Source organism: Tupaia chinensis, unplaced genomic scaffold, assembly GCF_000334495.1.
Source record: "Tupaia chinensis unplaced genomic scaffold, TupChi_1.0 Scaffold000226_1, whole genome shotgun sequence".
Lineage (NCBI taxonomy): Eukaryota > Metazoa > Chordata > Mammalia > Scandentia > Tupaiidae > Tupaia > Tupaia belangeri.
In genome coordinates, this window is record NW_006159701.1 from 5,912,215 (window position 1) to 5,938,856 (window position 26,642).

Sequence of the window (26,642 nt, forward strand, 5' to 3'; positions counted from 1 at the left end):
TTCTTTAAAAAATAAATATTTATAAACTTAGGGAGGAAAATTCTAAGAATCAAGAGTAACTTTCTCTCAAAAAGCACAAATGTCCCATGTGAGTCAACAAGGTAAGTCCACCAACCCATGAATGAACCCCCTCCCTCCCTGGAAGCTGCTGCGCTGAGGGCAGTGGGTAGGGGAGCTGATGTCTAGCTCCCAGCCCCTCAGTCCCCCTTGGTGATGAGGTCCTCAATGTAGGCATCCAGCTCGTCATCTGTGTTGATGTCTATGTCCTGGAACAGAGCAGGGTGGGTGTCAGCTGGGAACGGAAGGTGATGGAGAGCTCACCCTTCACCCCTCTCCCAGCTCCTGGAACTAAGTCCACCCCACCCCTGGTCCTGGTGTCAAAATTTCTGGCCCCATCTTGATCACTTTCTCCTCCCCAGCCCTGTTACAGATGACATCCCTGAGTTCTAGCTCCTGCCCTGCCCTCTACTCCACGTTCTCAGCTGCCTTAGATGTAGGTTTTCCTCAGCTCCTTCAAATGTGCCCACTTCCTTCCTGTCTTGCTCTCATGATCCTAGGTTCATGCCACATTCCCTCTTACCAGACCTGGTAAGAGAACCTGTTCACAGTGATTTTGCTTCTAAATTCCACCCCCTCCAGGCCTCCTCCCACCCCCACAGTAAGTGTCTGGATGGTCACACTTAAATGAGCATCAGATCCCACCTTGTCCAGGCTCTGCCTCTGCCTCCTGCCCACAACTCCCCACTTGGGCCAAGTCTGCTCTTCTCTCTCAACTTGTAATGTTCCTGTCCTGCACGAACAGCTGCCAGTCTCAGCCCAAAATCGCCCCTGAACACCCAGTAAGGTGGCCTCCCCCCATTATCTATTCCTCTTATTTACTTTGTAGTACTTCCCACCAGCAGTCATTCTGTCTCCTCCACCAGCCTGTCGGGCTGTGACAGCAGGGACCTTGTCTGGCCTGGCCTGTTCACCCCGAATCTACAGGACAGGCAGAGCAGGCCCTCAGTGTCTGCTGCCTGGATGAAGGACCGACACCCTAGGGAGCACTCCCCACTCCTGGGCTACCCAATCCCATCTGGGTATCATCTGGAAAAGCAGGAACTCAAACCAGATTGTACACCGGAATGTCTAAAGGGGAAAGTCTGGTTCTGTGGGTCTGGCTGGGCCAAGGCCCAGGGAGCTGCACGACCTCAAGCCCTCCTGGTCGGGATGCTGTGCAGCCAGGATTGGAACACAGATTCCTGTGAGTGGATAGATTCCTGTGAGAAGGGAGCTGAGGTGCCCAGCCCCCCACCCCAAGAGCCCAGGTGTCCAGCTACACTGAGAGGGCTGCCTGGCTCACCTCCTGCACCTTTTGCAGGAGTGCCACGATGTTGGTCCTCAGCTTCTGCAGCTTCTCCTCTGTCTCACGAAGCTTCCGCTCAGAGGTGCGCAGGCTCTCCTCAGAGGCCTTGGCCCGTGAGTCGGCACGGCTCTGATAGGAATGGCACAGATTTTGGAGCCCCACTTCGTACTGCTTGAAGTACTCTTTCTGTTGGAGGGAAGCAGAGGGTAAGCATGAGCATTCCCCTGGGCTGTTCCAGACATGGGTATCCCCAACCAGCTCCATGAAAAGAATGACTCAGTTCTAAGGGCAAGTGGTCTTTCCAAGTCCAGAGTAGAAAGACCTTAATGCCCACCTTGTGGGGCTACCAGGTGGACAAAGATGAGCTCTCACAGGTAAAGCACACAATCAGGTGCTTTGGCAGACACAAGCCATGAGTAAATGTTGGGGGCCCCTTAGCATTCCAGGTGGCAGAAAAGGACAACAGCATCACTCTTCAAGCTCACATAGCTCCCCATGCCATTTGACAATCAATTACCAAGTCATAACCACCAGTATTAGCACTGGGTCAGTTCTTTTCCACAAATGTTTATCATGCACTGACCAATAGCAGACACCTCCAGAGTTGTGCATATACAAGGGACTTTAAAAAGTTTGTGAAAAATGGAATTAAAGTGTAAATTTATTTTAGTGCAAAACAAAAATTTTAAATTTATGAATAGTTTTTTTTGTAATATACACTTTTCATGAGTGTTCTGAAGACTCCTTGTGTATTTCTGTAGCATCAGAGCTCTATGTTACCTTCTCTGGGTACCTGAAACCTCCAAGGTGTGGAGGAGTAACATTAACTAGCAGTTTTTCTAGGCATGTGGCTTTTCAAACTTTTAAAAGCTAGCCAAATACTTGTTTCAACTGAAATGTTACATGGAATCTCAATGTAATAAACAATTTAAGTTAAAAAGCTAAAATTATTTTCTAAGTTTATAATATGATCTACTCCTAAGTCACCAATGAAAGTGACGAGGCTATTTGGATGAATAGAAATCTACACCCAGCAGGTCCTGGCTGGCCTCTATAATAGTTTTAACCAACTCTACAAAGATGCATGAGGACAGCTGGCCCCGAGGCCTAGTGCTTAAGGGAGCCAGATCCCACATGGCCAACTGTTGTTCCTATACCAGCCCTGGTGGCTTGAAAAATACATTGGGCATGTATGCATGCATGCCTGAAATCCCAGATGGATGGAGAGGTGGAGGAAAAGGGATTGTGGTGCTACCACACCCCATAGGGGGTATGTTCTCCATCTTTGTCTGACTCCAATGAGCACATGTACTCTCTGGCAATTTAAAAAAAAAAAAAAAGAGAGAGAGAGAGAGATACATGAGCTATACTGGGAGAGTTTTGATTGCTATAATATTTATAAAAGCTGTTACTGGCAAGTACTTAACTGTGTCATTCAATTTGCACTCTAGAATATTGCCCTATAAAACCAGGATGGCAAATGAAACTTCACATTTTGTGAAAAAGAATAATTACTTTTGGTCACACAAAGTAAATGTTCAAGGAGGCTCCAAAGTATTAAAATTCAGTAAACAACATCTTGGGGGCAATCATAGTTTATATTTTTTAAACTTTTTATTTTGAGGAAATTGTAAATTTAGACACAGTTGTTACATTCATCTTTTAAAAATGATATTTGAGGGCCAGCAGGTGGTGTGGTGATTAAGGGCACTGTACTCCCACATGGCTGACAGCGGATCAAGTCCTGGACCTGAGCTTGCTTTCTCACTTTCCAAACCCTTTTTCACTCTGTCCCTCTCTGAACAAATTCAAATAAATAAATAAAATAGTTATTTTTTTAAAAAAGAAAAATGATATTCAAACTTAATATTTGAAGGGCCCCTAAAACTTTATGTAATTCCTGGGTCCTGCAAGATGGGAAAAAGACTGCTCATTTATAAACTGACAAGGACACAATGAACAGTAGACTCTGTTGAGTCCCTGACGCTAAAAAACTGAGTGTTTTAAGACATTACGATCTGGAGGACAACGTTGATACCCTTGTATTATACCTCCTTTCACAAAAATAAGCTAATATTTTTAGTCTCAGATGTGCACACTGACTGTTTTGGGCAGAGAAGTCAGGCTCACTGCAGAGATCCCACTGTACCCAGACTATGCTTTGAGTCTGGCAACAATTTCAAGCCAAAAGCAACAAATCTGACTGACAAGAAGATGTCAAGCATACCTAGCCATCCTATCAGCTGTGTGTTCCCCCTGGGATTTGCAGGGAGCTCCTGCAGCCTAAACAAGGACAGAAGTTGAAGAGTGGAGCCTTCTGCAGGGAAGCCATGATCAGTTCTGGCACCTTCAAGCTTCCTCACTGAGTGCCACCCCATAGTCTCACAGACAGCAAGGCTCTTCTTCGTAAGAAAAGCAAGATCCAGTCCTGAGAATATCGAGGCTTATATCTGGACTCTTTCTCAGACCGACAGACACTTCACCTCTCTGAGCTTCAGTTTCTCCAACTCCCAGCCTCATTTCATTTCTTTTTAAAGAATGAAGCTAAAAGCCCATGTTTTTCTCTTGGGGCAAACTTCATCAAGCACATAGCTTCTACCTGAGGGCACACTATCTTGAGCAAACGTATCCTATAGTTTCTACAATAGTCCCTTTTTCTCTGGAAACTCTTGGAGAACTTAGCTATCACTACCACAAACATATCCTACTCGATGTGGAAGACTCCCAGATCTCATCTCTACCCTGCTGCCTCCTGCGCCCAGTGCTAGTCCCTGTTCTCCATTCGACCACTGTCCTTTTCAGAAACACAGTGCTTACTCTTTTAGCACAGCACAAGCCTCAACTCATCACCTTCCACACACTCCCTGTTGTTTTTTCCCTAGTTAACAACTTTGCCATTAGAAAGTTCCCCACAGGCTGTGACACAGGGAAGCATGTGCCCTCTGCCTACTCCCCATCACTTGCCTGTATTTAAAGACCTGTGGATGACCTCTGACATGGCCCCTTCACACACTAGTCCTCTCCCACCACTTTGGCTCTCATTCCCCTCCCTTGCCTCTCACATTGTACAATGGCCCACCCACTTACCCTTGCCATCTCCAGCTCCTATCCAGCCATCTCATCTAAACGCGTGGCTACCAGCTACCCTCCTGGCAGCAGAGTTGGCAGATTATAGCCCCAGGACCAAATCAGCCTGCCACCTGCTCTTTAAATAACATGTTATTGGAACCTGGCCACGCTCATCCTTTCTGAATTGTCTATGGCTGCTATAATGCTTTCGTCCTCTAATGGCAGAGTGAAGTAGGTGCCACAGAGACTGACTGCACAGCCCACAAACCTGAAATGATTTGCTAACTGCCCTCTACAGACAAAGAAGACATGGTTCAGACTGACGATTCCTTCAGTTGAAAACTTTTGCTAGCCCTCCATTTCAGAGTCTAAGCCAATAATTACTTAGGGCATTCAATATGTACCATACATCCTGGCTCTCGGGTCCCTTCTACTTAAATGCTCACCCACTGCCTGCTGCCCTGACCTCTGCCCTTCCATCCCTGAGCCTTTGCTCACCAAAGGCCCTACCTCAGACACTGCCCTTCCCTTACACAACAAAACTGATGTGTTCTTCAGACTGTGTCACTCCTCCCTCCCCCAAGCTGCCACCACCCACCCATCCACTCTACAGCACTCACTATTCAGCCTCGTGTCCAGCCACCTACTAACACCTCAGTCTCCACTGAATCCTAAGCCACTTGGAGGCAGGACTCTCTTTTGCTGCTCACTGTGAAAGCCAGCAGAGAGCCTACTGAGGGAGGCGACATACCATTTGCTAGGTGAAATAAAACCCAGTGCTTATATCCACCAGTCATGAGCCTCTCTGTACCTCCCTGGTAGTCAAGTTTTTGGTACTGTGTGTGTGTTGGTATTTCAGATAGGATCTTGCTCTGTCTCGATCCTCCAGCCTCAGCCTTCTATATGGCTAGGACACCGGCATGAGTGTGTCCTAGCCAGCTTTTAGGGTGGGCTGGAATCCAAACCTGGCCTCCCATGTGGCCTCAGCCTGCCAAGCAACAACATGTACTACCATGGCTAAGTCAAGTTTTAGATACTTGGGACCTAAGCTCTTCATTGTTGCAAGATTCCTCCCTTTGCTAGGGAAGAGAAAAAAGGATATTATTTGTCATATGATGTCACACCAGTCCTGCTGTTCCAGGAGGACTGTTTCTAGACCTAAGGTAGAGTGGGCTGGCTTTCTGCACACCAGAGTCATATCCAGCTAAGCCACTTTTTCTCCGACATAAAGTCTCCTTCTCCATTCTTTCAGAAGGAGAAAATGGCGGCTGGTTGAAGCAAGGCATGCAGCTCAAGCTAGCAACCACAACAAGCACAGGTGTGAATGTGGGGGATGGAGAATGGAAAATCAAAGGTTAGGTCAGACTCACCAGAGGAAAGGATATTAGTTCATCTGAATTCATAGCACTCAGCTCCTTCTTGGAGATAGGGAAACTTGGAGGCAAGAAGTACCGTAAACAATTCCTAAACAAAGAAGGTGGGGACAGGAATTCAGAATGGCATGGAGTGGGTGGAGAGTAACAGCCGGGTCTCGCCCTGGAGTGGGAAGACAAAAAGCCCATGTACCGGAGGATCTGGACGAGCAGGTCAATGGTCTCATGGTTGGTGTTCGGGGCAGTGGTGTCAGGCTCGATGCGGATGCAGTCAGATGTGGAGGGCTCTGCCACGGCTATGTCCGGAGGGGCCACCACGGCTTCTGCTTCCTCCCCACCCTCTTGCTGTGTGTCAGGGCTCTGATACTCCGGAGAAGGTGGCTTCATCAACCGCACATCCTCGCTGCCTTTCTCCACCCTATGGAGGACACAGAGCTTGTGTCATGTCTGTCCTAGGTTCCCATGATGGGCTGCTGGCAGGGGGGCTGGAGATACCTCCACCCAGGAATCATGGTTTCCCTGCCTCCCAACAGCTAAGAGTTGTCATCCCAACACCCCAGAAGGGCACATTACCAGCGGTCTCGTGGTGTCGTGTCTGTGGGCACGTAGTCAAATTTCACCTTCCATCGCACCACATGCTTGCCCACCTCCACAGCCGTGACACGACCCGTGTACCACTCCCTGTTCACACGTACCTCCACGTGCAGGCCTTTATCTAAGAATTTAGATGGATGTACAAGTCATAAAACTAGAATGGAGTCCCCAGCTTCATACAGGTTGTCTCCCGGATTTGGAGGACAGGAACTCCAGGGTACTTGACCCCTATACAAAGGACAGGAAGCCCAGCCACCCTGGTATCCTCCGCCATCTGTGACAAGGGTGCCAAAGAACAGGAAGAGTGACTGCCAGGAGTAACCCCAAGAAACAGTGTGAAAACTAACCATAAGGTGGGTGCTGTCTCAGAATTCTGCTTGGGATTGAACTTGGACCCACTGTTGCATGAGAGCCCAGGCGCAGGAAATACTCCACAAGCCTTCAGAACTGAGCTGCTGTTGGGGAGGGGCTCTACTCCCACCACAAGCTGCCAGGTACCTCTCTCTAACTCACCTTTTTGAGCCTTCTTGAGGTCAGTTGGATCCTCTTCCCCAGCACTATCTGAGAGCTGCAAGGGGAACAGTCAGTATTACTGTCTGTTAATAACAGACTGTTATTACTGTCTGTAATAACAGTCGTTATTACTGGTCACAACATCTTCAGCTATCACTTTAATGTCTTCTTATGCTACAGTTTAAATCACCACGCTTTGCTGAGAGCCACCCTCTAAAATCACTGTCCTAGGTATCTATCCTGCCACCACCTTTATAAACACAACAACAGGTGACAGCAGGATATCTGACACAGGGAAGCAAAGTTTTTGGAGCCCCCTGACGTACATCAGTTGCACTTCAGGCTGTCATTAGACCCAAAGCCAGCCTCACCGAAGATCCTGTCTGGCACTGAGTTTCTAGTCACTTGTGTGATTGAGTCCTGGAGAGATCAGCGAGGCTCTGGAAGGCTTATATCATGAACAGAGCTTGTGCAGAATGCAGGTGGGGGACGGGGGGGTTGAGGAAGGACCTGGGGAAGGAGGTTCTGAGGACCTCACCTGGATCACCTACCTCATTTGAGTCCTTCTTTTCCTCCTTCACAGCAAATTTGCCCCGTTTGCTCCTTTCCTTCTTCCTCTCTGCCTCTTCCTCGGCTTCTTCCTCATCAGAGACTCCGAAACTCCGCTTCCGGCCAGGAGTAGCCTACAGCAAGAGGAGAATGGAAACATGAGGCCCCTTGTTCAACACTTGAGGAGCAGGAAGATTTCTTCTGTCCTGGGACCAGCAGTTGGCATAATGGCTATGTCGCTGAACTCCCATGTAGTTGACCGCAGTTTGAGTCCCGGACCCGGTGGCTTAAACTCAGGCCAGGTGCGTGTGCATGCGTGCCCAAGATCCTAAGAGAAGAATGGAGGAGAAGGGATTGCAGTGTGGCCAACACCCCTGGCAGGGTGATTTCTCACTTTCTATCTCTCTGTCTGTCTCTGTCTTTCTGGTAAGCACACACACCCTAGAGCGAAAAACTCTAAAAAAAAGAAAAAAAAATTTCCGTCCTAAAGGAGCTGTTCAGAGAGGGGCCTATCCTTCCCTCAACTGCTAGCTAACATGAGTATCTTGCTCAAAGGGGTCACGGGGGAAAGCCTTCAGTTCACTCCTCACTTAGCCCACCTGTCTGGCCAGCTATGACCTCCCTGAGACATGCAGACTACAGTTGTCTGTTACCAAGCCACCGATGTACACCCATACTGGAGATGACTCAAGTCTGTGGTAGACCTTTCTCAAAAGGAACAGTAAAGAGCTCCCAAGAGAACTGACTTGCTCTGTGCCCCTCCACCTAACTAGGCTCTCCCTCCTCATAGGCAGCAGAAAAGCTTTAGATCTGTTGATCTTCCTGACACTCCTCCAGTATAGCTTTGCAACCCCTTGATTCTACTCTTCCACCTCTAATAATGGGCTGGAGCTGGCAAGGGAAGAAGCCCCTGGGGGTCCTCACCGGGGAGAGTTTAACTGGTGGCTCTGTCTTCTTGACCACTGGAGTCTTAATGGCTTTGGGGGCAGGTGCCTCCCGAGGGCTCTTTGAGTTGGGCAGTACAGACGATGACAGTGGCTGCACCACAGGGGTGGGCCGAGGAGCAGTCTTAACTGAAGTGTTCACAGGCCTTCGGGGTGCTTCAGGGGGCTGGAGCAACCTTGATGTACTGGCCTCCTCCCGGACTGCTAGAACAGGAGGCTTTGGGGTACTGCTGATGACAGGAGCCTTTCGGGTCTGGCTGGCTGGTCTGGAAGTCTGTAGAGAAGGAGGTCTGCTCGGGGCATTCTTGATCACAGCAGGTAAAGGGGGAGAACGAGGGCGCTGAGGTCTGCGTGCGGGTTCCTAAGAAAGGCCCAGGAAAAGTGAGAACACTGATCTTAACATGCAACACCTAGGGAAAATCCCCTCCCAAGTCCCAGGTCTTTACCTCAGTGGCAGGCCTGGTGGTCACTTCCAAGGGTCATTTTTTCAGGTCAGCCTGGGAGCGGATGGGGGTGGTTTTTCAAGGGCAATTTCTTCAGGTCAGCCTGGGAGCGGATGGGGGTGGTTTTCTGCAGGGCAAACATGGTGATGATGCTATATGCATACTTGCTACATTCAAACAAATACTTTTTGGATCCCCACAATGCATCTGGGACAGTGGACAAATAAAAAAGAAAACTTGGGACAGGGTTCTATTCTTAAGCTTTCCATTCTCACTGGAGAAGCAAAAAGTACCTAACAGTAAACTACCAACAAATTACAGGATACTACATGATTAATCCAGCAACCGGAGACTGAGAAAAAATGTGAATGGGCTAATAAACTCCTATAAATGGAACTGAATAAAAGCAAGGCCTTATGGATGGGAAAATTTCCAAGGCCAAAAAGAATAGGTGGAATTCAACAGACAAGGAAGCACACACAGAACATTACGGGTTAGTGAGAGGACATCTGCATAGACTCAGAAGCCAGAAAGGTAAGTGCTTGTGTAGTAAAAAATGATAAAGGGGATCAGCAGTTGGTGTAATGGCTATGTCACTGGACTCCCATGTGGTTGACCGCGGTTTGAGTCTTGGACCGGGTGGCGTGGACTCACACCAGGCGCGTGTGCTTGCGTGCCCAAGATCCCGAGAAGAGAATGGAGGAAAAGGGATTGCAGCGTGGCCATCCTCCCTGGGGAATGATTTCTTGCTTTCTGTCTGTCTCTCTGGCGAGCACACGTGCCCTGTAGCAAAAAACCTCTCCCCCCCAAAAAATGATAAAGGACTGATATTACAAACATATGTATGAAAAACCAGACCAGTCAAAGAAGAAAAATAGAAGTGTAAGTGAAGAATAAGCAACTATTGAAAACAATGGTAACAGGAAAAATTGTCTAATCTCAGAAATATGAAAGAAATGAAAATTATAAGATGTGAGACCAGAATATGGCATAATGGTTATGTTGCTGGACTCCCACATGGCTGACGGCAGTTCGAGTTCTGGACCTGGAGGCTTGAAACTCACACTACGCACAGGTGAGTGCATGCTCAAAATCTAAAGAGAATGAAGAAGGGATCGCAGCATGGCCATACCCCCAGGACTCAAACCACGGGAGCCTATGTGGGAGACCAGCACCTTAACCACTATGCCACCTGCCAACTCAACTCTTTCACACCTTAGAAAGTGATGAAGACAAAAATTACACACTAAAGAAATGCTATGTATATATTTTATATATACTTATTTTTATACATTTTAAATGAAATGAAATGGATCACTTTGAAATACATTTTTTGTTTTTTTTTTTTGAAAGGTTAAGGCACACTTGAAAAACAAGTGTGCTTAGATCAGGACAGCAGGGATAGAAAGCGTTGGCAAGCATACGTAAATGACTGAGGGTGATAATGAGCCTAGGAGACAGGGAGCCAGCACCTGAAGAGCCTCCAGTTTCTCCTGCTGCTGACGAATTTTCTCTGTCAGCTGCTTCTGCTTCTCTTCCTGTGTCTTCAGGTCTTTTCTGAAAGTTCCCAGGGGAACCTTCTGCTTCTGTTCAGAAGCCTCACACCTGGAGAGAGAAGATACTAGGGAAACTGTGGCAAAATAGCAATCTAAGCAGGGCAGAGACCTTCCTCAGAGTAAGTCAACCTCTGCTGTCTCTCTAAGAGCAATCATCTCCGAGCCCCCTATTCATGAAACTACTATGTGGTGCAGAAGAGACATCTATTCTTATCTCTTGGGCACTTACTATATGCATCAAGACAGAAATGAAGGCTATATGCACTGGTCTCAAGTAGAGCAGTTAATTGTCCTAAGAGTAGAGAGAAGAGTGGATATGGAAGAGAAGTACCCAGTCTCTTTGTCAGGGAAAGTGCTCACCGGTCCTGCTCAGGATCAGGGTTCATGGAGCAAACCCAAGTGTCAGGGTAATCTTTTTCCACAGAACTCAGTTGGAAGGGGAGGGTCCTCCACTTCAGACACAAATCTGAGACACAGAAAACACCCACATCAACATCAGCCACACCCAACAGTATCTATAATCCAGGCTCCTGACAGTCAAGCCCAAGGCAGAGATGCTTCAGATATTCCATGCAAAGATCTCCACTCTGGCTTCAATTCTGCCTGTCACACATAACACTAATTCTCTGGGACTGTGATTCCAGCAAGGATGGGAACGACATCATGAACTCTTAATGCCCCCAGCCCCTCTCCCTCCTCCAGCAGTATCCTGGCTCCCTCATCCACTCACACTAGAAACAATGTGGTACCTTGGGGCCAGCAGGTGGCATGGTGGTTAAGGTGCTGGAACTCCCACATAGGCTACAGTGGTTCGAATCCTGAACCTCGCGGTTTGCTTTCTAACTGCCCCTCTGTCTTTCTCTGGCAAAATTCATGTGAAATAAATAAATTGAATAATTCTTAAGAAAACTAAACCAAAAATAACATGGTACTAAACTGACGGAGGCAGTGAGGCAGTGAGGCCTGGTCCAGCTGCAGCTTGTGAGGCCTAGGAGGTTAAGATGACCTTTTGCCTCATTCAGGAAGGACAGATGAAACTTGGCACAACCTCAAGACTGAACTTGCAGGGCCATCACCAATCAGGCTCACATCCCTAGTGGGACCTTAAGTCCACAAATGTCAAGTCAGAAGGCCAGCTCAGGGATAGAGATAAGAGGGGTGAAGGGTGAGGGACTAGAGTGGAAAAAGATAGGGGAGGGGTCCAACCACCTGACTCACCACACTGAATGGTGGTAGGGATTTCCATAGCCCTCCGGCGTTTATAGCGCAGCTCGCTGGATGGGGGCTGGTTCCAGTTAGCAGAGAGGTAGCCAAACTCATCCCAGAACTTGATGATTCCCCGCTGGGCTGGAAGGTAAGCACCAACACATTACATTACATTTCCTAAATCTGGGTAAAGAAAAAGGGCAAGGCTGGGGGCCCAGCCCCATTACCAATGGCGATGTCCTTCCAGTACTGTGCCAGGTGCTCTCCCATTGCCCGCAGCAGGTGCCGGTACTCCTTGGCATCAGCAAAGTCCTGTTTATTGTGTGTAGGCTCCAGGACCAGATAGGGTACATCAACAACCCCAACAACTCCACCACATGCCCTGCAGGGAGAAAGAGGATACAATTCTGGCACCCCACCGGCCAAAACCCTCTCATCACCTCCAGTGGAAAGCTTGCGTGGGGTGGTACTTACATGCCCCCTTCTAGCTGTGGGCCCACTTTCTCATACATCTTGATCAGGCGGCTACAATTGTAGATGAACATACCATCCAGGTCCCGGTGTTCAATGTTAACCCCAAAAACGAAATTTAGTTCCTTAGGTACTTTAAGTGCTCTGGGAAGACAGACCAAAAAAAAAAAAAAAATCAAGCAGCTCTACCTGTTAGCATAGCACACAAACATCATGGTATGTAAGATGTGATGAACTTGAGACATTAAACAAAAGGTTTTCTAATTTTTACATGTGACCTCTGACAGATTTCATATGGATACAACCTGCACACCAACTGTAGGCCTCCCTAATTAAAAGCATACGACTTTGGCTATTTGGAAACTAGACAGAGATGGATTTAAATAATAGTTATGTAGTGGGAGAAATACAAGGTTACCTCCATACCTTCCCCAAAACAGCACTAAAACGTCAATTTTTTTTTTAAAGGCAAAATTTTACAAGAACAATGATTATGTGAAAGAAGGGGCCATTAACGTGAATAAAATCTGAAATGCTGATAGATTAGCATTGGACAGAAGGAACTTGAAACCTACACTTGGGACAAGGAGGCCAACAAGAAGCTAAGCAGTAATTCAAGTCTCAGGTCCAGAGAAGCTCTGGACATGGAGATAGGACAAGGAGATAATTACCCAGAACAGATCATTCTAATAAAAAAGTACACAAGACTAAATCAACTTTATTCCACATTTGTAACCAGTAAGAGTAGAATGAACATGAAAAATATATACAAATATGTAATATAAAAAATTCAGGACAGGGTCAGCAGGTGGCATGGTGCTTAGGGCACAGGACTCCCACATGGCCGACCATGTTTCAAGTCCTGGATCTAGCAGCTTACTTTCTCACTTTCCCTCTGTCTGTCTCTGCTGAGCACACTTGCCTTATAGCAAATAATAAATAAATAAATAAATAAATATTCCTTTAAAAAAATATTCAGGACAGATATTACCAGGTTAGGAGATATGTAAGAGAGTTTTTCAATTTTTCTTTTTTCCTAAAGGCTGATTTTTTTAAAAAATTATTTTATCTATTGTCTTTTCTTTTTTTTTTGAAGTTGACCAGAGAGAGACAGAGAAAGAGAAGGAATATGAGAAAGCAAGCTGCCAGGTCCGGGACTCAAACCACAGTCAGCCATGTGGGAGTCCAGCCACCTTAACCACCATGCCACCGGCCAGCCCCTAAATTTTTATTTCTTAAATGTAAGTGTTATACATGGAGAATTTTGTAAATCCTTTAAATGAAAATTAATTAATTAATTAAACAGTGAGATACTGCCAGAGAGGACAATTTGGTGTTCAATTTGAGGTATTGGCTCTGCTAAGCCTTTTCCTTACACTGAAAGGAACTGAGAGTTCAAGGTAAGACCTCCCTCCTCTCTCCTGCAGTGGGCATTTGACAAGCATCTGGGATCACAACATTAATGGCTTTCTAAAAGCAGTCCAGGTGACAAGATGGCAACCACACAAATCTTCCTCTTCAGTTGTCAATAGTCAGTACAAAGGCTACACAGATGTGTAAAACTGAGGGACAGCCCTGGCACTCACCGCTGCTTGGCCTCCTTGATCCTCTTCTTGACATCAGCTTCTCTGCGTAGGGTAATGGCTGTGTTCTGGACCTGTCGCAACATCACCTGGACACATACATCGGCACCAGGTAATATTATATTACATCTAAAGCTTCTCATGAACTCACATGGATGCAAAACCACAACTGGAGATTTACTTCTACAGAAAATGGCCCTTGCCAGGGACAAAATCAAAGTAGTGCACTAGAGCACTTAAGCAGACTCATATGACATGGCCTCCTAATGCCAGAAATGCTGGAGACACCTGGGCTCTGGGCCTTACCCTAGAATCACGCGTGAGGTCTCCGCCTAGACGTACTTCCAGTGTCCGTGCTTTGCTCTCTGCCTCCCGTGCCTTCTCTTCAGCTGAAACCCAGAAGAAACCATGATAACTCAAAGGTTCTAAACTTTCTATCATACTTCCTGAATCCACACTGCAGTCCTTGGTGGACAAGCAGCATGATATCATCAAGGACAAGAACTGGGAGGGCTATGGCTGGTGAGCAATGCAGTTGCAGCCTCCATGCCTAGACTGCAGGGTGGGTTCAGGTGGGGAAATCTGGCATTCAAAAATATCTAGAAGGGGTAGACTCTATGGTGCAACAGTAATGCACTATTTGAGAAGCCAAATCCCACATTCATCACAGTCTGAATACCTGGCCTAGTCAACATGAAATATAGTATGCACACACATGAGTGTCTGAGATCCAGCAAGCTGGAGGACTAGAGGAAAATGGATCATGGCATGACCAGACCCTGGGAAGGGTATTGGTTTGTGTCTGTCTCTCTCACACACATGTACACTCCACTGTGAATAAAGAAGAAGAAAAACCATCAAGAAGGCACTATTTATACCAGGGAGATGCTTTTCAAACTTTACAGATGAATGAGAATAGGTCAAAAATACTCAAAACAACCAGAGTTAAAGTCTGAGCATGAGCTGAGAACAAAAGAACTCCTTAGCCTATAACTTGCCATCAAACAGCCAAGAGATACCAAGAAGCCCTAATCAGCATGAGGCCTTGAGATTTTTGCCCTTGAGTCAGGAAAACCCATTTTACAAGTATTTGGGCCCAAGGACAGCATGGAATTCTTTACTCTGAGCCACTCAAAGAGCTGACACTTTCAGATAAGTCCTACATATGGCTGAACAGAAAGAGTTTGAGAGAAAAAGTGCTAAGGGAAAGAAAAAGTGCTAATGGAGAGAAGAGGCTGGAAAGAAACTAGATTGTGGTTCAGAATGGCCTAGTCCCTGGATGGTGGATGGAGCCTTCTCCTGGATCCTTGCTGTGGCCACAAGCAGTGTCCCCCAGATTTTGCCCACCCCATGGCTTCTTTCTGTACTGGGAGGCAGGGGGGCACAGAAGCATTACCAATCCGTGCTACGTGTTCTGCTTTCTTCACCTCCTGCTCCGCACGGGTCTTGAACCGGCTTGATGTGTACTTGTACATCCTGAACAACAGAAAGAACAACCTGAAGGCCTGAGTGGGTGAAGGTGTATGGGGATAGGGAGGGAACAGGTGATCACCAGGCAACTCAGGAAGCACCCGCCTTCCTGCCTCGTCCTAAGCAGCGCTACCCTGCTCACACAGATGAGACAGATTAAAGCAGATTTTAGCAAAAGAGTTCCTTATTCCACTTGCCCTGGTCTCCTGCTCTGTCATTGATAAGCAACCTTGCTATTCAGCAGGGGTGTCATTAATCCCATGGGAGCACAAACCTCAGTAATAAGTCAGGAACTTTGCTTTCCTGTGGAGTGTCTAACGGCCCCTCGGCCCCTCAGCCCCTCAGCCCCTCAGCCGGGAGACAATAACTTACTACGCCAGGCAGGGCACAATCCACGACAGAAAACGCACTCGTACTCAGTAAGGTTAGCCAGCCTGTCAGCCACTTCTGCCCCTCCCTTGGGACGTAGAAGTGACTCTGGTAAATTACAGGCAGCTTAAAAGGCCCATGTGCTGTCAGCACTGTCAGAGCCTCTGACAATGCCCCAGAGAAGCGAGGCCAGGTCCCAATCTTGGTCCGTGGAAACAGCGGAGCAGCATGGACAGACCCCTACCTGGGCTTGTACAAGCAACAGGAGAGCCTTTTGGTCTGCACTTTGTGCCCGTGGATGAAGATCCTCATCCGGGGATCAATATAGAGCACAGCAGCGTAGGCACGGAAGGAGCGCCGCTCTGGCTTCCTGGAGGCAGCAAGAGCAAAGTGCTATTACGACAAGCCTGACTGAGGCCGTATACCTTTCCACTTCACATCTAGGCTTCTCTTGCCACCTGGACGGGGTGCTCCTTCTGCATGGGTTCCACGCCCAGCCCTCTCACATGTCCCCAAAGCAGGTGCCCTCTCATACCTGACCTGCCCTACCACTGCCCTACTGTGGAACCCTGGGCAATTCTTCTCCCTTCCCAGGCCTCAGTTTCCTCTTCTGTCAAATCAAGGAGTTGTGCAGAGGATAATAAATCTTTTCTTTCAGCTTAGCTGACAATCTGTTGTCCTTCTGTTCATTCCTCTGCTTTGTGACAAGAAGATGAGGAGCTCCCAGCTCCAACAACTCCAACACTGCCACCAAGAGAAATCCAGGCAATGAGCTCTTCCTCTTCCCCTGCAGTCACTTCCTGAGAGAATGGAAGCCAATGCCAAAGCCCCCCTCCCTTCCCAGCCACACTCACGTGCCCTCTGGAGAGGTCTCTGCCATCTGGATATCCCTTGGATTTGAGATTATGTCTAGTTCTGGTTCTCCATTATCCATGAGTTTCAGATTGAAGATGATCACCAGTGTTCCTGCGGAACAGAAACCCTCCTTTGTCTGCCGAGCATCTCTGCCCCATCTCTTCACCACTCACGGCTTTGGTGCTCCCAGATCTGAGGGGCTACAGCATGAGGTGTACTCACCGCTATCCCCAGGGATCTTCATGAACTGGGCCATCACTTCCTCCTCATTGCGAAAGGGAGAGTACTTGTATATGAGCTCTGTCTCGATGGCAAACTTCTCCACATTGTCTGTGACAGGATCCCGGGTCTGTGCATTCCAGGTAGGCAACGGGACTATCACCTTTGGAGCAAGCACGGGCCAACACTTTGAGAGAAGTGCCAGAACAGCTTTCTCCCAAAACGTGCCTGTGTCTTACCCTCCCCACAGTGCCTTCACAGTGTCCTAGGGTTGAAGCCCTAGCTCCACAGCTGGCACCAGAGGCTCTGCAGCTTCTCCTTCTCCCTAGGACTCAGTCTCACATGGCATCAGGATATGCTCGTTTATGCCCTGGCATCTCTGCATGGGCAGTTTCCCATTTCGGATGTCCCTAGCCATTTTCTTAATTTGGTAAAAATTCTGCTCATACAACTAAGGAAAATGCATTTGCAATTTTCTAGTAAATTTGAAGATACACATAATGTAACCTACAACTCAGTAATTTCAACCTCTAGGTTTACAGCCTAGGAGAAACACATACATGTACCAATACACATGCACAAAAAAGATCCAAATAGCCTCTCCAGAGAGGCTAAATTAAAATGCAGTATGTTCAGACAATGGAACATTGGGCAGTAATAAAAATCAAAAAGCAGGGCCAGCACATAGTAAGGTGGTTAAGGTGCTGGACTTGCATGTGGCTGAGTCCCAGACCTGGCAGCTTGAAAAAGAACAGGAGCATGTATGTGCATGCCTAATTATCAGGAGGAGAATGGAGAAGGGACTGTGGCATGACCATTTACCCTGAGGGATAATTTCTCACTTCCCCTCTCACTGTCTCCTTCCAGTGAGCATACACGCCCTATGGGAAAAACCTTAAAAAAAAAAAAAAAAAAGCTAGCAACATCAACATGAATGAATATCAAAACACAATGTTACTTGAAAGAAGAAACAAAAAAATCCTATAGCATGTTTATAAAAAATTCATAGATGATTTCTCTTTCCCCCTCTCTCTGGTGAGCACAAGTGTCCTACAGCAAAAATACACACACACACACACACACACACACACACACACACGAGGTCGTTGGAAAATATGCATTTCTGCATAGAAAAATACGTCATGATTTTTCCAATGACCCCGCATATGTATACACACACACACACACACACACACACACACACACACATATACTTAAGTACAGTTAATTACATGTTATATATAAGTACATACATTTATCTTGGGTCATTGGAAAAATCATGATGCATCTTTGCATAGAAAAGTATGTCATGACTTTTCCAACAACCCAATATATATATAAAATTATATATATTTAATCTACTCTCCCATATACATGGAATTTTTTATTATTATTTGCCAGAGGTCACATGCACCTGAGACAGACAGATGAGAAAGCACCCCCTCTAATGAGGCAGCACGCTGAATCCCTTCTCCATTTCTCCACCTTGTCAAGATTTTAGGCACACATATACATACATCCAGTGCTCCCCCTTTTTTTGAGAGATCTTTTTGTTATAGGACATGTAGGCTCACCAGAGAGACAGAAAGTGAGAAATCAATCCCCATGGGAATGGCCATGCCACAATCCCTTCTTCTCCATTCTTCTCTTGGGATTTTGGGAATGCACGCACACATGCACAGCATTGAATTTTAAGCTACTGGGTCCAAGATTCAAACCATGGCCCACTATGTGGGAGACCAGCAACATAACCATTAAACCATCTGCTGGCCCCATATCTATTATTTCCTAAGCTACCAGGATCAAGACTCAAACCATGGGGGACCAGCAGTTAGCATAATGGCTATGGCGCTGGACTCCCATGTAGTCAACTGCTGTTTAAGGCCTGGAGCCAGTGGCTTAAACTCATGCCAGGCATGTGTACATGCGTGCCCAAGTTCCCAAGAGGAGAATGGAGGAGAAGGGATTGCGGCGTGGCCATCCCCCTGGGGGGGTGATTTCTCTCTTTCTGTCTCTCTGGTGAGCATACGTGCCCTGTAGCAAAAACCTCCCCCCCAAAAAAAACAAAAAACAAAAAAACCTCAAACCATGGTCGATCATGCGAAATACAGGCTCCCTGAACCCCTAGACCATTCCCTACATGGAATGTAATTTTATGTTTAGGTAATGTCTTTAAAAGTCCTACTCTTTTCAAAAATCCTACTTCAAATGCCAATTCCTCAGCGGCTTTATCATGCTGTTCCCTCTTCCCTGAGCCAGGAGCCCTTACAGAGCATCTCAGGGGTTTAAATCAGATGCCCTACCCTTCGGAAACAGGGGGCTCGATAGCTTAATAAGTCTAGGATGATAAACTTTTGAGAGTTCTGAGACATTCTGCTGATTTCTAAGAAGCTTCATGCTCAGAGTATTCAACCCTAGGGCTGGTTTGCACACATTCCTCCTCAGCCGAAAATGATCTTATTTTGAAATCTTGGCTGAGTTCGCACTAGTGTACAATCCAAAATAGTGACCTTCTAGCACCAAGTAAGGAAAAAATTCCAACCTAGTTTTTCCACCAGGGGAATTGAGTTCCATTTGTGTTCTGTCAACTGGTGGTACCTCACCCTATATACCTCCTACTCTTCACAGCAGACCCAGGTGACAATGGCATCACTTTATAATGTGGGCACTCACTTCTAATAGCACCATTCTGCCTGTTGGGACATTTTTCCTTTAGCGTCAATGTCACCACTCTTCCACTGTCCACTTACCTCGCTGGCTGCTCCTGTCTCCTTCACCACTTTCTCCTCTCCCTGATCTTTAGATGCTGGCCTGCCCTAGGTCTCAGGTCCTCTTCTCACTCTATTCTTTCTAGGTAAGTTCATTTGCTACCAAGAATCCTGGAACCCAGATCTCCCCCAAACTCCAGATCCAAACTTCACTTTGCACATCTAGATCAAACTTACACTCTTATCCCCTATATTACCCCCTTACCATTTTTTTCTAGCTCCAGCTTACCACTCCAACTGCCACACCAGAACCTGTGAGCTGGTGATGATTTCTCTCCTACACCAATCCATCAGCAAATCTTTAGGTCCTATTCCTAAAGAGATGACAACTTTATCTATTTCGCTCACCTCCAGGCTGCAAGTCCTACCAGGTTACACAAAGCCAAGGCCTATTGACTGGTCCACTCCACCATTTACCCCAATCTTTCTGATCCAATTACCACACAAAAACACAGATGTTTCAAAAAGAGCGTCTGATCCTGCCACCCCCTTGCTTAACAAAATCCCACACTCTCAACAAGGCCCTGAAGTCAAGCTTGCCCTGGCCCTCCCTGCTCTGCAAAGGCCACCAACTTTCTTCAGGTGTTCCTCCTAACCAGTCCCCTCCCATGGTCCTCACCAACCCTCAGGGCCTTGAGCAAGCTGTTTCTACTGACTTGAACAGCCCCCTTTCATCACACTCAGTCCTTCATCGGGAAACATTCCTGAAAATCCCAGCTCTGGCTACATACCCCTGCCCTACCTTCATCTATAATGCAAGCTCTTCCTAGCTGCAGCACTTCTCTCATGCCAAGTGGAATGAACATACTGCACACCAAAAAGGCAAATAAATCCAAAGGCTGGCCAAGTAAAGATAGTAGAAAAGATGACCTGTTATCTTCAATATGGACTGCAATAGTTTGCTAGGATTTCAGCACAGATCTAAACAAGGGCCAGTACAAATTTAATCACAGCTAACCAAACTAAATTAATTAGACCAAAAGTCTGAATTCAATAATCTGCTTACGTGACAGCTGCGCCTTCCTTTCTCCAGAACCTCTCAGTTTCCTCTCACAACCTCTCTCCACCATTTCTCACAATGAAAGGAGGTGAGAGACCAGTTTTACACCACACAGATCATAGGACTTCCCTCATCCCCCCACTAAGAGGGCATAGGCCTCACCAGAGAGATATAGGAGCCACCAGGCTACAAAAAGAATTAGCTGAGCACAGTTAATTATCAAAATGTTTCAAAGTCAGAATATCCTGGATCGTTAAACCTTCCTTCTAGCATAGCAATAATCACTGGGACTATGTAGCAGCCACTCCCAAAGTGAGACTGAGTGTTAGCTACCATTTAACAAGCTCACACTGGTGTTTTCTGTATGCTTACCTGCTTCATTACCTGCCTGGGCCCCACAAGTGTCCGATTCCTGGCTTATGACACAGGCAGTTATAGCAACATGTCCACAGCACATTCCACAAAATGATCATCATATGTGAAAGACACCGTTCTGTAACTGCTGACAGCTGTGATCTCTACCCATATCCGGGGAAGCCCAAAATACTTCCCTTGATAAAATGACTCTCCATGGAGACACCCGTCCCCACACACAGAATTCAAGCTACAGATCAAAAGGAGCTACAAATCTATCTCTTGGCTCCTGTGACCTGATGGTCTCATGTTCAGAAAGAGGCCAGATGTTCTTTGAAGTACTTTGAGATTTCACTTCCTTTCACATTAGGCATCTGCTTACCTTCTCGATCAGTTCCTCTAACCAGTTAATCCTATAACACAGGGCATACACTCCAATCTTGCAACCCTAAAGAGCCCGGCATCACAAACATCCCTCTCCCTTGAAACAGCCTGGGTAAATGCCCAGTACACTGTCTCTGTTGTTATATAGAGTCACAAACAAAATTATAAGAAATATTTTGAACATTATCTTTAAAATTCAGTACTCTGAAATTTTGAAAATTGTTTATTATCTGTCAAGAACTATGGGATATGAGCAAAAATTTTTTGATATGTAAAGTCAGTATCTGTGGAAAAATGTAAAAATAAATAAATGGGAAAAAAAAAAGGAAGGAAAGGACAGGACAGGACAGAAAAGAAAGAGAAAAAGAAAAAGAAAAAGAAAAAGAAAAAGAAAAAGAAACAGCCTGGGCAGATCTAGGAAATGTGGAGTGGTGACTCAGACTCCGAGGATGGGACTTACTTCATCAATTCCTTCTTCCTCATGAAAGGTGCGAGACAGGAAGAGGCAGGTCATGGTATCTTCCTTCTTGGTGAAGAGGATAAAATCTTTCCCAATGCGCATTGAGCCCCTGAAAGAGAAGCAGAAATAAGTTATTCTCCCAGGGATTCAAAAGCCCCTATGAGGGGCCAGCAGGTGGTGTGGTGGTTAAGGTACTGGACTCCCACATGGCCAACCATGGTTCAAGTCCCAGACCTGGTGGCTAGCTTTCTTACTTTCCCTTTCTCTCTCTCTCTTGTCAAATTAAAAAATAAATAAAAAAAATAATTCTTAAAAAAAAAAAAAAAAAAAAGCTCATCTGAAAAGGAGTAACCCACCCTCTGGAGATGATTATAACCACCTCTGAGGGCTTTCTTAAAGGCCTCCTAAGGTCCCAGGACCCAGCTGAATTTCATGAACTTTCTTCCCCATCCACCATCTGACACTCTTTGCTCTGCTCTTCTGCTGGACTGTGATTCTCTAATCTCCACCTACAACCTTTTCAACACACTTATCCTCTACACAGGGTACCTACCCTCTATGGCATGTGCACCACTGACCAGCAGCCCTAGGTTAGTCTCGCCTCCAGCCTATTGCCATAATGTGAACAAGTAACCCTGTTGCTCTTAAGCTTCAGGTTCATCCCAGCCACACAAGAGCTGCTATGCCACCTTCACATCTCACTCTGTGGCACTAAATACATTGTCACCTTCCATGCTGACCATACCCAGTCCCCATCCTATACTTCATTGACATAAATTCCCCTCCTGGCCTGGCTACTCATCAAATGTCAGCGTCTTTGAGGGAACAGGCCACTTCTAAGTCCTAAAAAATAAAACCAGTATGACTCCAAGATTCAGTGAAAGATAAGGGCTAAGGAACTTTAATTCTTGACCATAGTGTTCAAGGAGACCTTAACTGGTTCTTGTACAGTAACTATAGTCATCCTCAGTCTCAGAACAGCTTTGCCACCTTAAGCTCATTAGGACACAGGCAGGTCTCTACTAGCTACTGGCTTCTGGGAACTAAGCCTTGAAACCAACTTCTACTAGGCAAGAGTCTGAATAAAATCAACTGCTTCTTTCCCCTGGCAATGTTAAACCATCAGAAGAGCATGCAGGGACAGGCCTTTCCAGGCAGCATAGACAAGGGCAGAAATATGAAGCAGCAGTGGGAGAACTGCCTACTGAACAATGAAGCTGTTCAGCTCCTTCCTTCTGAACAGCTTCTGGGGCTTTATGGCTATTATCTCATTAGTCCTCATAACACCCCGGGGAGATGATGGAGGTGGGAAGCCTCATTACCCTCTTCTATGTACAAATACAAACCAGACTGGCATGCCAAGCACACAAATGAATGTCATGCCCCATTTCCCCAAACACTCAGAAAACTCCCAGGACACTATCCAGAAATACCCTGGGGGCTGCCAAGTCCTGCTTCTCCTCCTTCAGAAACCCAAGTGCTGGCAATGCTCTGTCCTCTGACAATGTCACAGCCCCCTCCAACCCTCCCCACCCCACTCTCATCTCCCTGAAGCATTCGGGTAGCAAAATAAGACATAATCTTGCCTTTTGTCAAAGCTTGCCCTTGCCCTAATTTGGCAAAAAAACTCACTCTGCTTCTTTCTTCCCTCTGTCTGTGATCCTGACCTTTGGGCCCAAGTAACAAGAATGCCAGAACACCACCTCTGTTGGCTTTCCTTATTCTCACTACAAATCACCTCCTCCTCAAAACTTTTTCAACTTCTGAACTGGTTTCGAAATGATTATACTGTGAACACTAGATGGCTCCGTCTCAAATGAGATCTTCACCAAAGTTTTCTACCAAAATACACTAATGACAACACTCTCAAATTCTATAAACTTTTCTTCCTAGTCTTCCATGCACTTTCAGAGTTACATTTCATTTGCTCCTGAACCTCACTCTAGAAGGGAGACTGTCAGAGATTTAGAACCTCATTCTCTAGATTTGGAAACAGACATTCAGAGAGGTGAAATGGATTGTCTAAGGACACTGAACTGAAAAAATCAGGTAGAGAAGGATGATATAAAATCCGTAAAGAAAGTCAGGGTTTTCCACTGACTCTAGGAGAGCGGTTACTGGGAATGTAGGCCACCTGCAACAGAATCACCTAGTGAAGGTTCCTAAGTGATTCATCTGTGATCGCAAGTCATTTAGGTCATCTGATTCTTAGGCCCTACCCAGACCCACTGAGTCAGGCCAGGAATCTGCCATACAAAAATCAGAGGGGGAGAAATAAAGAAGCCAGAAACCAGGCTCTCACATAAATTATAGCATTTAATCCTTAATCTACTTAGTATGTGTTATAATCTCAGTCTACAGAAGAGGAAGCTGAGGCACAGAGAATAAGTGGCTGAGGTGAGATTTGAAGCTTAGTTTGTCTGATTGAAAAGAAGAAGTGGACAGCAACTTCTGATTTTCAGTCAGAAAGACCTGATTCATGACCCAGCATAGGTGATGGAATCCACAAAGTACCAGACTACAGTATTATAAGCCACCTGACTGACCACAAGTTCAGATCTCTGGGTCACCTTGAAAACAAACCAGGTGCATATGGCAGGTACCCAAGATAGTGAGAAGCTGGAGGGCTGTGGGAAGGGGATCATGGCTAGGATGCTTTCTCTGTCTTCCATGAGTATGCACATGCCCTCAACCATTTAAAAAGACTTACTTCATATCCCAGGCCTACACATACGCATTTTTACATCTCTGGACAAATCAATTCACCTCTATAAATCTCAATTTCATCATTTGAAAATGAGAATAGGAGTATCTACAACTCGTAGGGCTACTGTGAGATTATCCATGTGAAGTTTCTCGAAAAGCACTTGGAAAGTGCTTGTTATTACCATTTAGTTCCCACGCTGAGACAAACTGCAAAGTCCAAGTCCCAGGTCCTGGTTTCTTTGGAAACACACACTCTTCTCCATACCTCAAAGCATGTGAGGCCCAACCGATGCTGTTAACTGATCAAACAACCACTCTCTCTCAAACAAAACAACACATTTTCTCAGTAAGACTGGAAATGTGACTCATAACTCCATTTGCACAAACTCCAATTTCACTGAATCTTATTCCATCCAAAGGTATGTGCAGCTGGAAGTGAGCATTTCAGAAATAGAAACCTTTCTCTTGGGGCTTCACTCAAAACCAGAACAACACATTCCAAACACTAAACAAGTAGGAACCAAGGGCTAAGAAAAAAGTCCCCAAGGAATTGAAGATATTAGGTAGAGTCCTGCTACAAGGCTTCATAAGACATGTGCACAGAGACAATGTCCTCCAGGAAGGAGAACTCAAGTATCTTACTCAACTGGATCCCCAGTGCCACAAAAGGTGACAGCAGGTGTTCAGGGAACATTGCTGAGCTGTGAGGCAACTCCCTCATCATCTCAGACATCCCAACCCCACAAGAGAATCACTCATATCCCCAACTGACAGGGTAAAAATAAGAATTTTCAACAGGAAGAGAGGCACAATCCTAGAGCAGGAGCCGAATAGAAATCTACAGCCCGACCTATCTCAATTGGTTTGAACATTCATACTCTTCAATCAATGGAACAAAGCCAGCTGGATGACAGTTGGTAAGCTACCCCCAAGTCCCTATTCCTGATTTTCCTCCTGTTCTGAAGTTATAGACACAGAAGGACAAGGGGAAGTTTTCATCTGAGAGAAGCAGGAGAGTACTGCTTGCTTTTGTTTCGAGCCCTGTGACAGGCTTCTAGTATACCTACGATTTTAACCCATTTCCGTACTGCCCAATCTGGGTGGACTCCGGTGTTCGCTTAGCCGACTTCCCAAACTGGATCACACTGGCAGCATCACCTGAAGGGGCAGACACAAGAGAAAATGAAGTCTCTTTCTTCCCCAGGCTTCTTAAAGTCAAAGGTCTGAGCTTTGTTAAATCTAAGCAAGGGCTTGGCCAGCTATAGTGATGCAATGGCAACACAATGCTGAGGCCATAAGAAAAGGTTCTTGGTTCATATCCCAAGAGCACATGCCCATGATCTTCACTGGCTAAGTCTGGGGGTGGATCATGGTGAAGACCCTGTTGGAGGGTGCCCCCCCTTCTCTCTCAGGGAATAAACAAACTTTAAAAAAAGAAAACAAAAAAACTAACAAACAAACAAACAAAATAAGCAGGGCTGTGTGTCTACTGAAAACCTCTCTCTCTAAGAAAATTCATGGGCCTGGGACCAGCAGTAAGTGTAATGGCTATGTCACTGGACTCCCACATAGTTGACCGTGGTTCAAGTCCTAGACTCAGTGGCTTAAACTCACGCCGGGCACGTGTGCGTGTGTGCCCGAGATCCTGAGAGGAGAATGGAGAAGGGACTGTGGCGTGGCCATCCCCCCTGGGGGGTGATTTCTCGCTTTCTATTTCTCTGTCTCTCTCTGCCTGTCTGGCGAGCGCACGCGCCCTATAGCAAAAAAAACTCTCTTAAAAAAAAAAAAAAGAAAGAAAAAGACAAAACAATCTAAAACAGAGCCACAGAGTTGTACACAGAAACAAAGATAAAGATACTACAGATACTATATTTTTAGCAAAAATAGTTTGAAAAGACAGTGGAAGATCCTTTTAAAGAATTGAAAAAAATATTCACCCTTGGGAACCAGCAGTTAGCGTCATTGAGGTTGCTTTTTCACTCTGCCTCTCTGTCTTTCTGGCAAGCATACATGCCCTCTGGCAAAAAATGTTTAAGAAGAAAATTCACAACCATGAGGCATACAGGGCAAACTTTGTCTGTCAGCACCTTCACTACTGTGACTTGTGTTATTACTAGAATATGGTAAAAGGCTGGGCTGGTCTCCTTAGTTCTGGCTGCAGGATGTATGCAAGGTGATAAATACAGTGTCTAGATAAGTACTCTTACTGACTTCAGGCTGTAATTCAGATCTTATCTGGCATGCACAGATAAGACCCAGCAAATATATTAGTGGAATTAAGCCCGAGATATTACAACAGAATTCTCACTGCCCAGGTGGACTTTCTAGTAACAACAGTGAGGCAACAAAAAAACAAGTTTACATATGAATTATTTTATTAAAAAAAAAAATCTCATCACTTACTTGGATCC

The 26,642-nt window shown here is 46.0% G+C and overlaps 1 protein-coding gene across 1 annotated transcript; it reads right to left on the reverse strand.

Moving 5' to 3' along the window:
* Nucleotides 1–26,642, reverse strand: MORC2 (MORC family CW-type zinc finger 2). Its single transcript, XM_014587635.2, has 25 exons — nt 26,635–26,642; nt 25,299–25,389; nt 21,526–21,634; nt 16,563–16,722; nt 16,340–16,451; nt 15,730–15,855; nt 15,043–15,122; nt 13,953–14,035; nt 13,650–13,735; nt 12,067–12,207; nt 11,820–11,974; nt 11,605–11,733; nt 10,747–10,852; nt 10,303–10,435; nt 8,916–8,957; nt 8,834–8,866; nt 8,368–8,748; nt 7,446–7,577; nt 6,895–6,949; nt 6,361–6,502; nt 5,981–6,205; nt 5,785–5,878; nt 1,343–1,531; nt 880–978; nt 1–266 (listed from the first exon to the last, which is right to left on the reverse strand). The coding sequence occupies exons 3-25, from the start codon at nt 21,625–21,627 to the stop codon at nt 198–200; spliced, it is 2,874 nt and encodes a 957-aa protein (XP_014443121.2). The 5' UTR covers nt 21,628–21,634; nt 25,299–25,389; nt 26,635–26,642; the 3' UTR covers nt 1–197.

What these genes read in the sequence shown, in the direction of transcription:
- MORC2 (XM_014587635.2), bottom strand. Translation starts at nt 21,627, where the DNA reads ATGCGCATTGGGAAAGATTTTATCCTCTTCACCAAGAAGGAAGATACC. An exon ending in TGTTGCTTGTACAAGCCCAG is followed by an intron (nt 15,123 to 15,729) that starts GTAGGGGTCTGT and finishes TCTGTTGTTCAG; the next exon opens with GATGTACAAGTACACATCAA. An exon ending in ACCTCACGCGTGATTCTAGG is followed by an intron (nt 13,736 to 13,952) that starts GTAAGGCCCAGA and finishes GTATGTGTCCAG; the next exon opens with GTGATGTTGCGACAGGTCCA.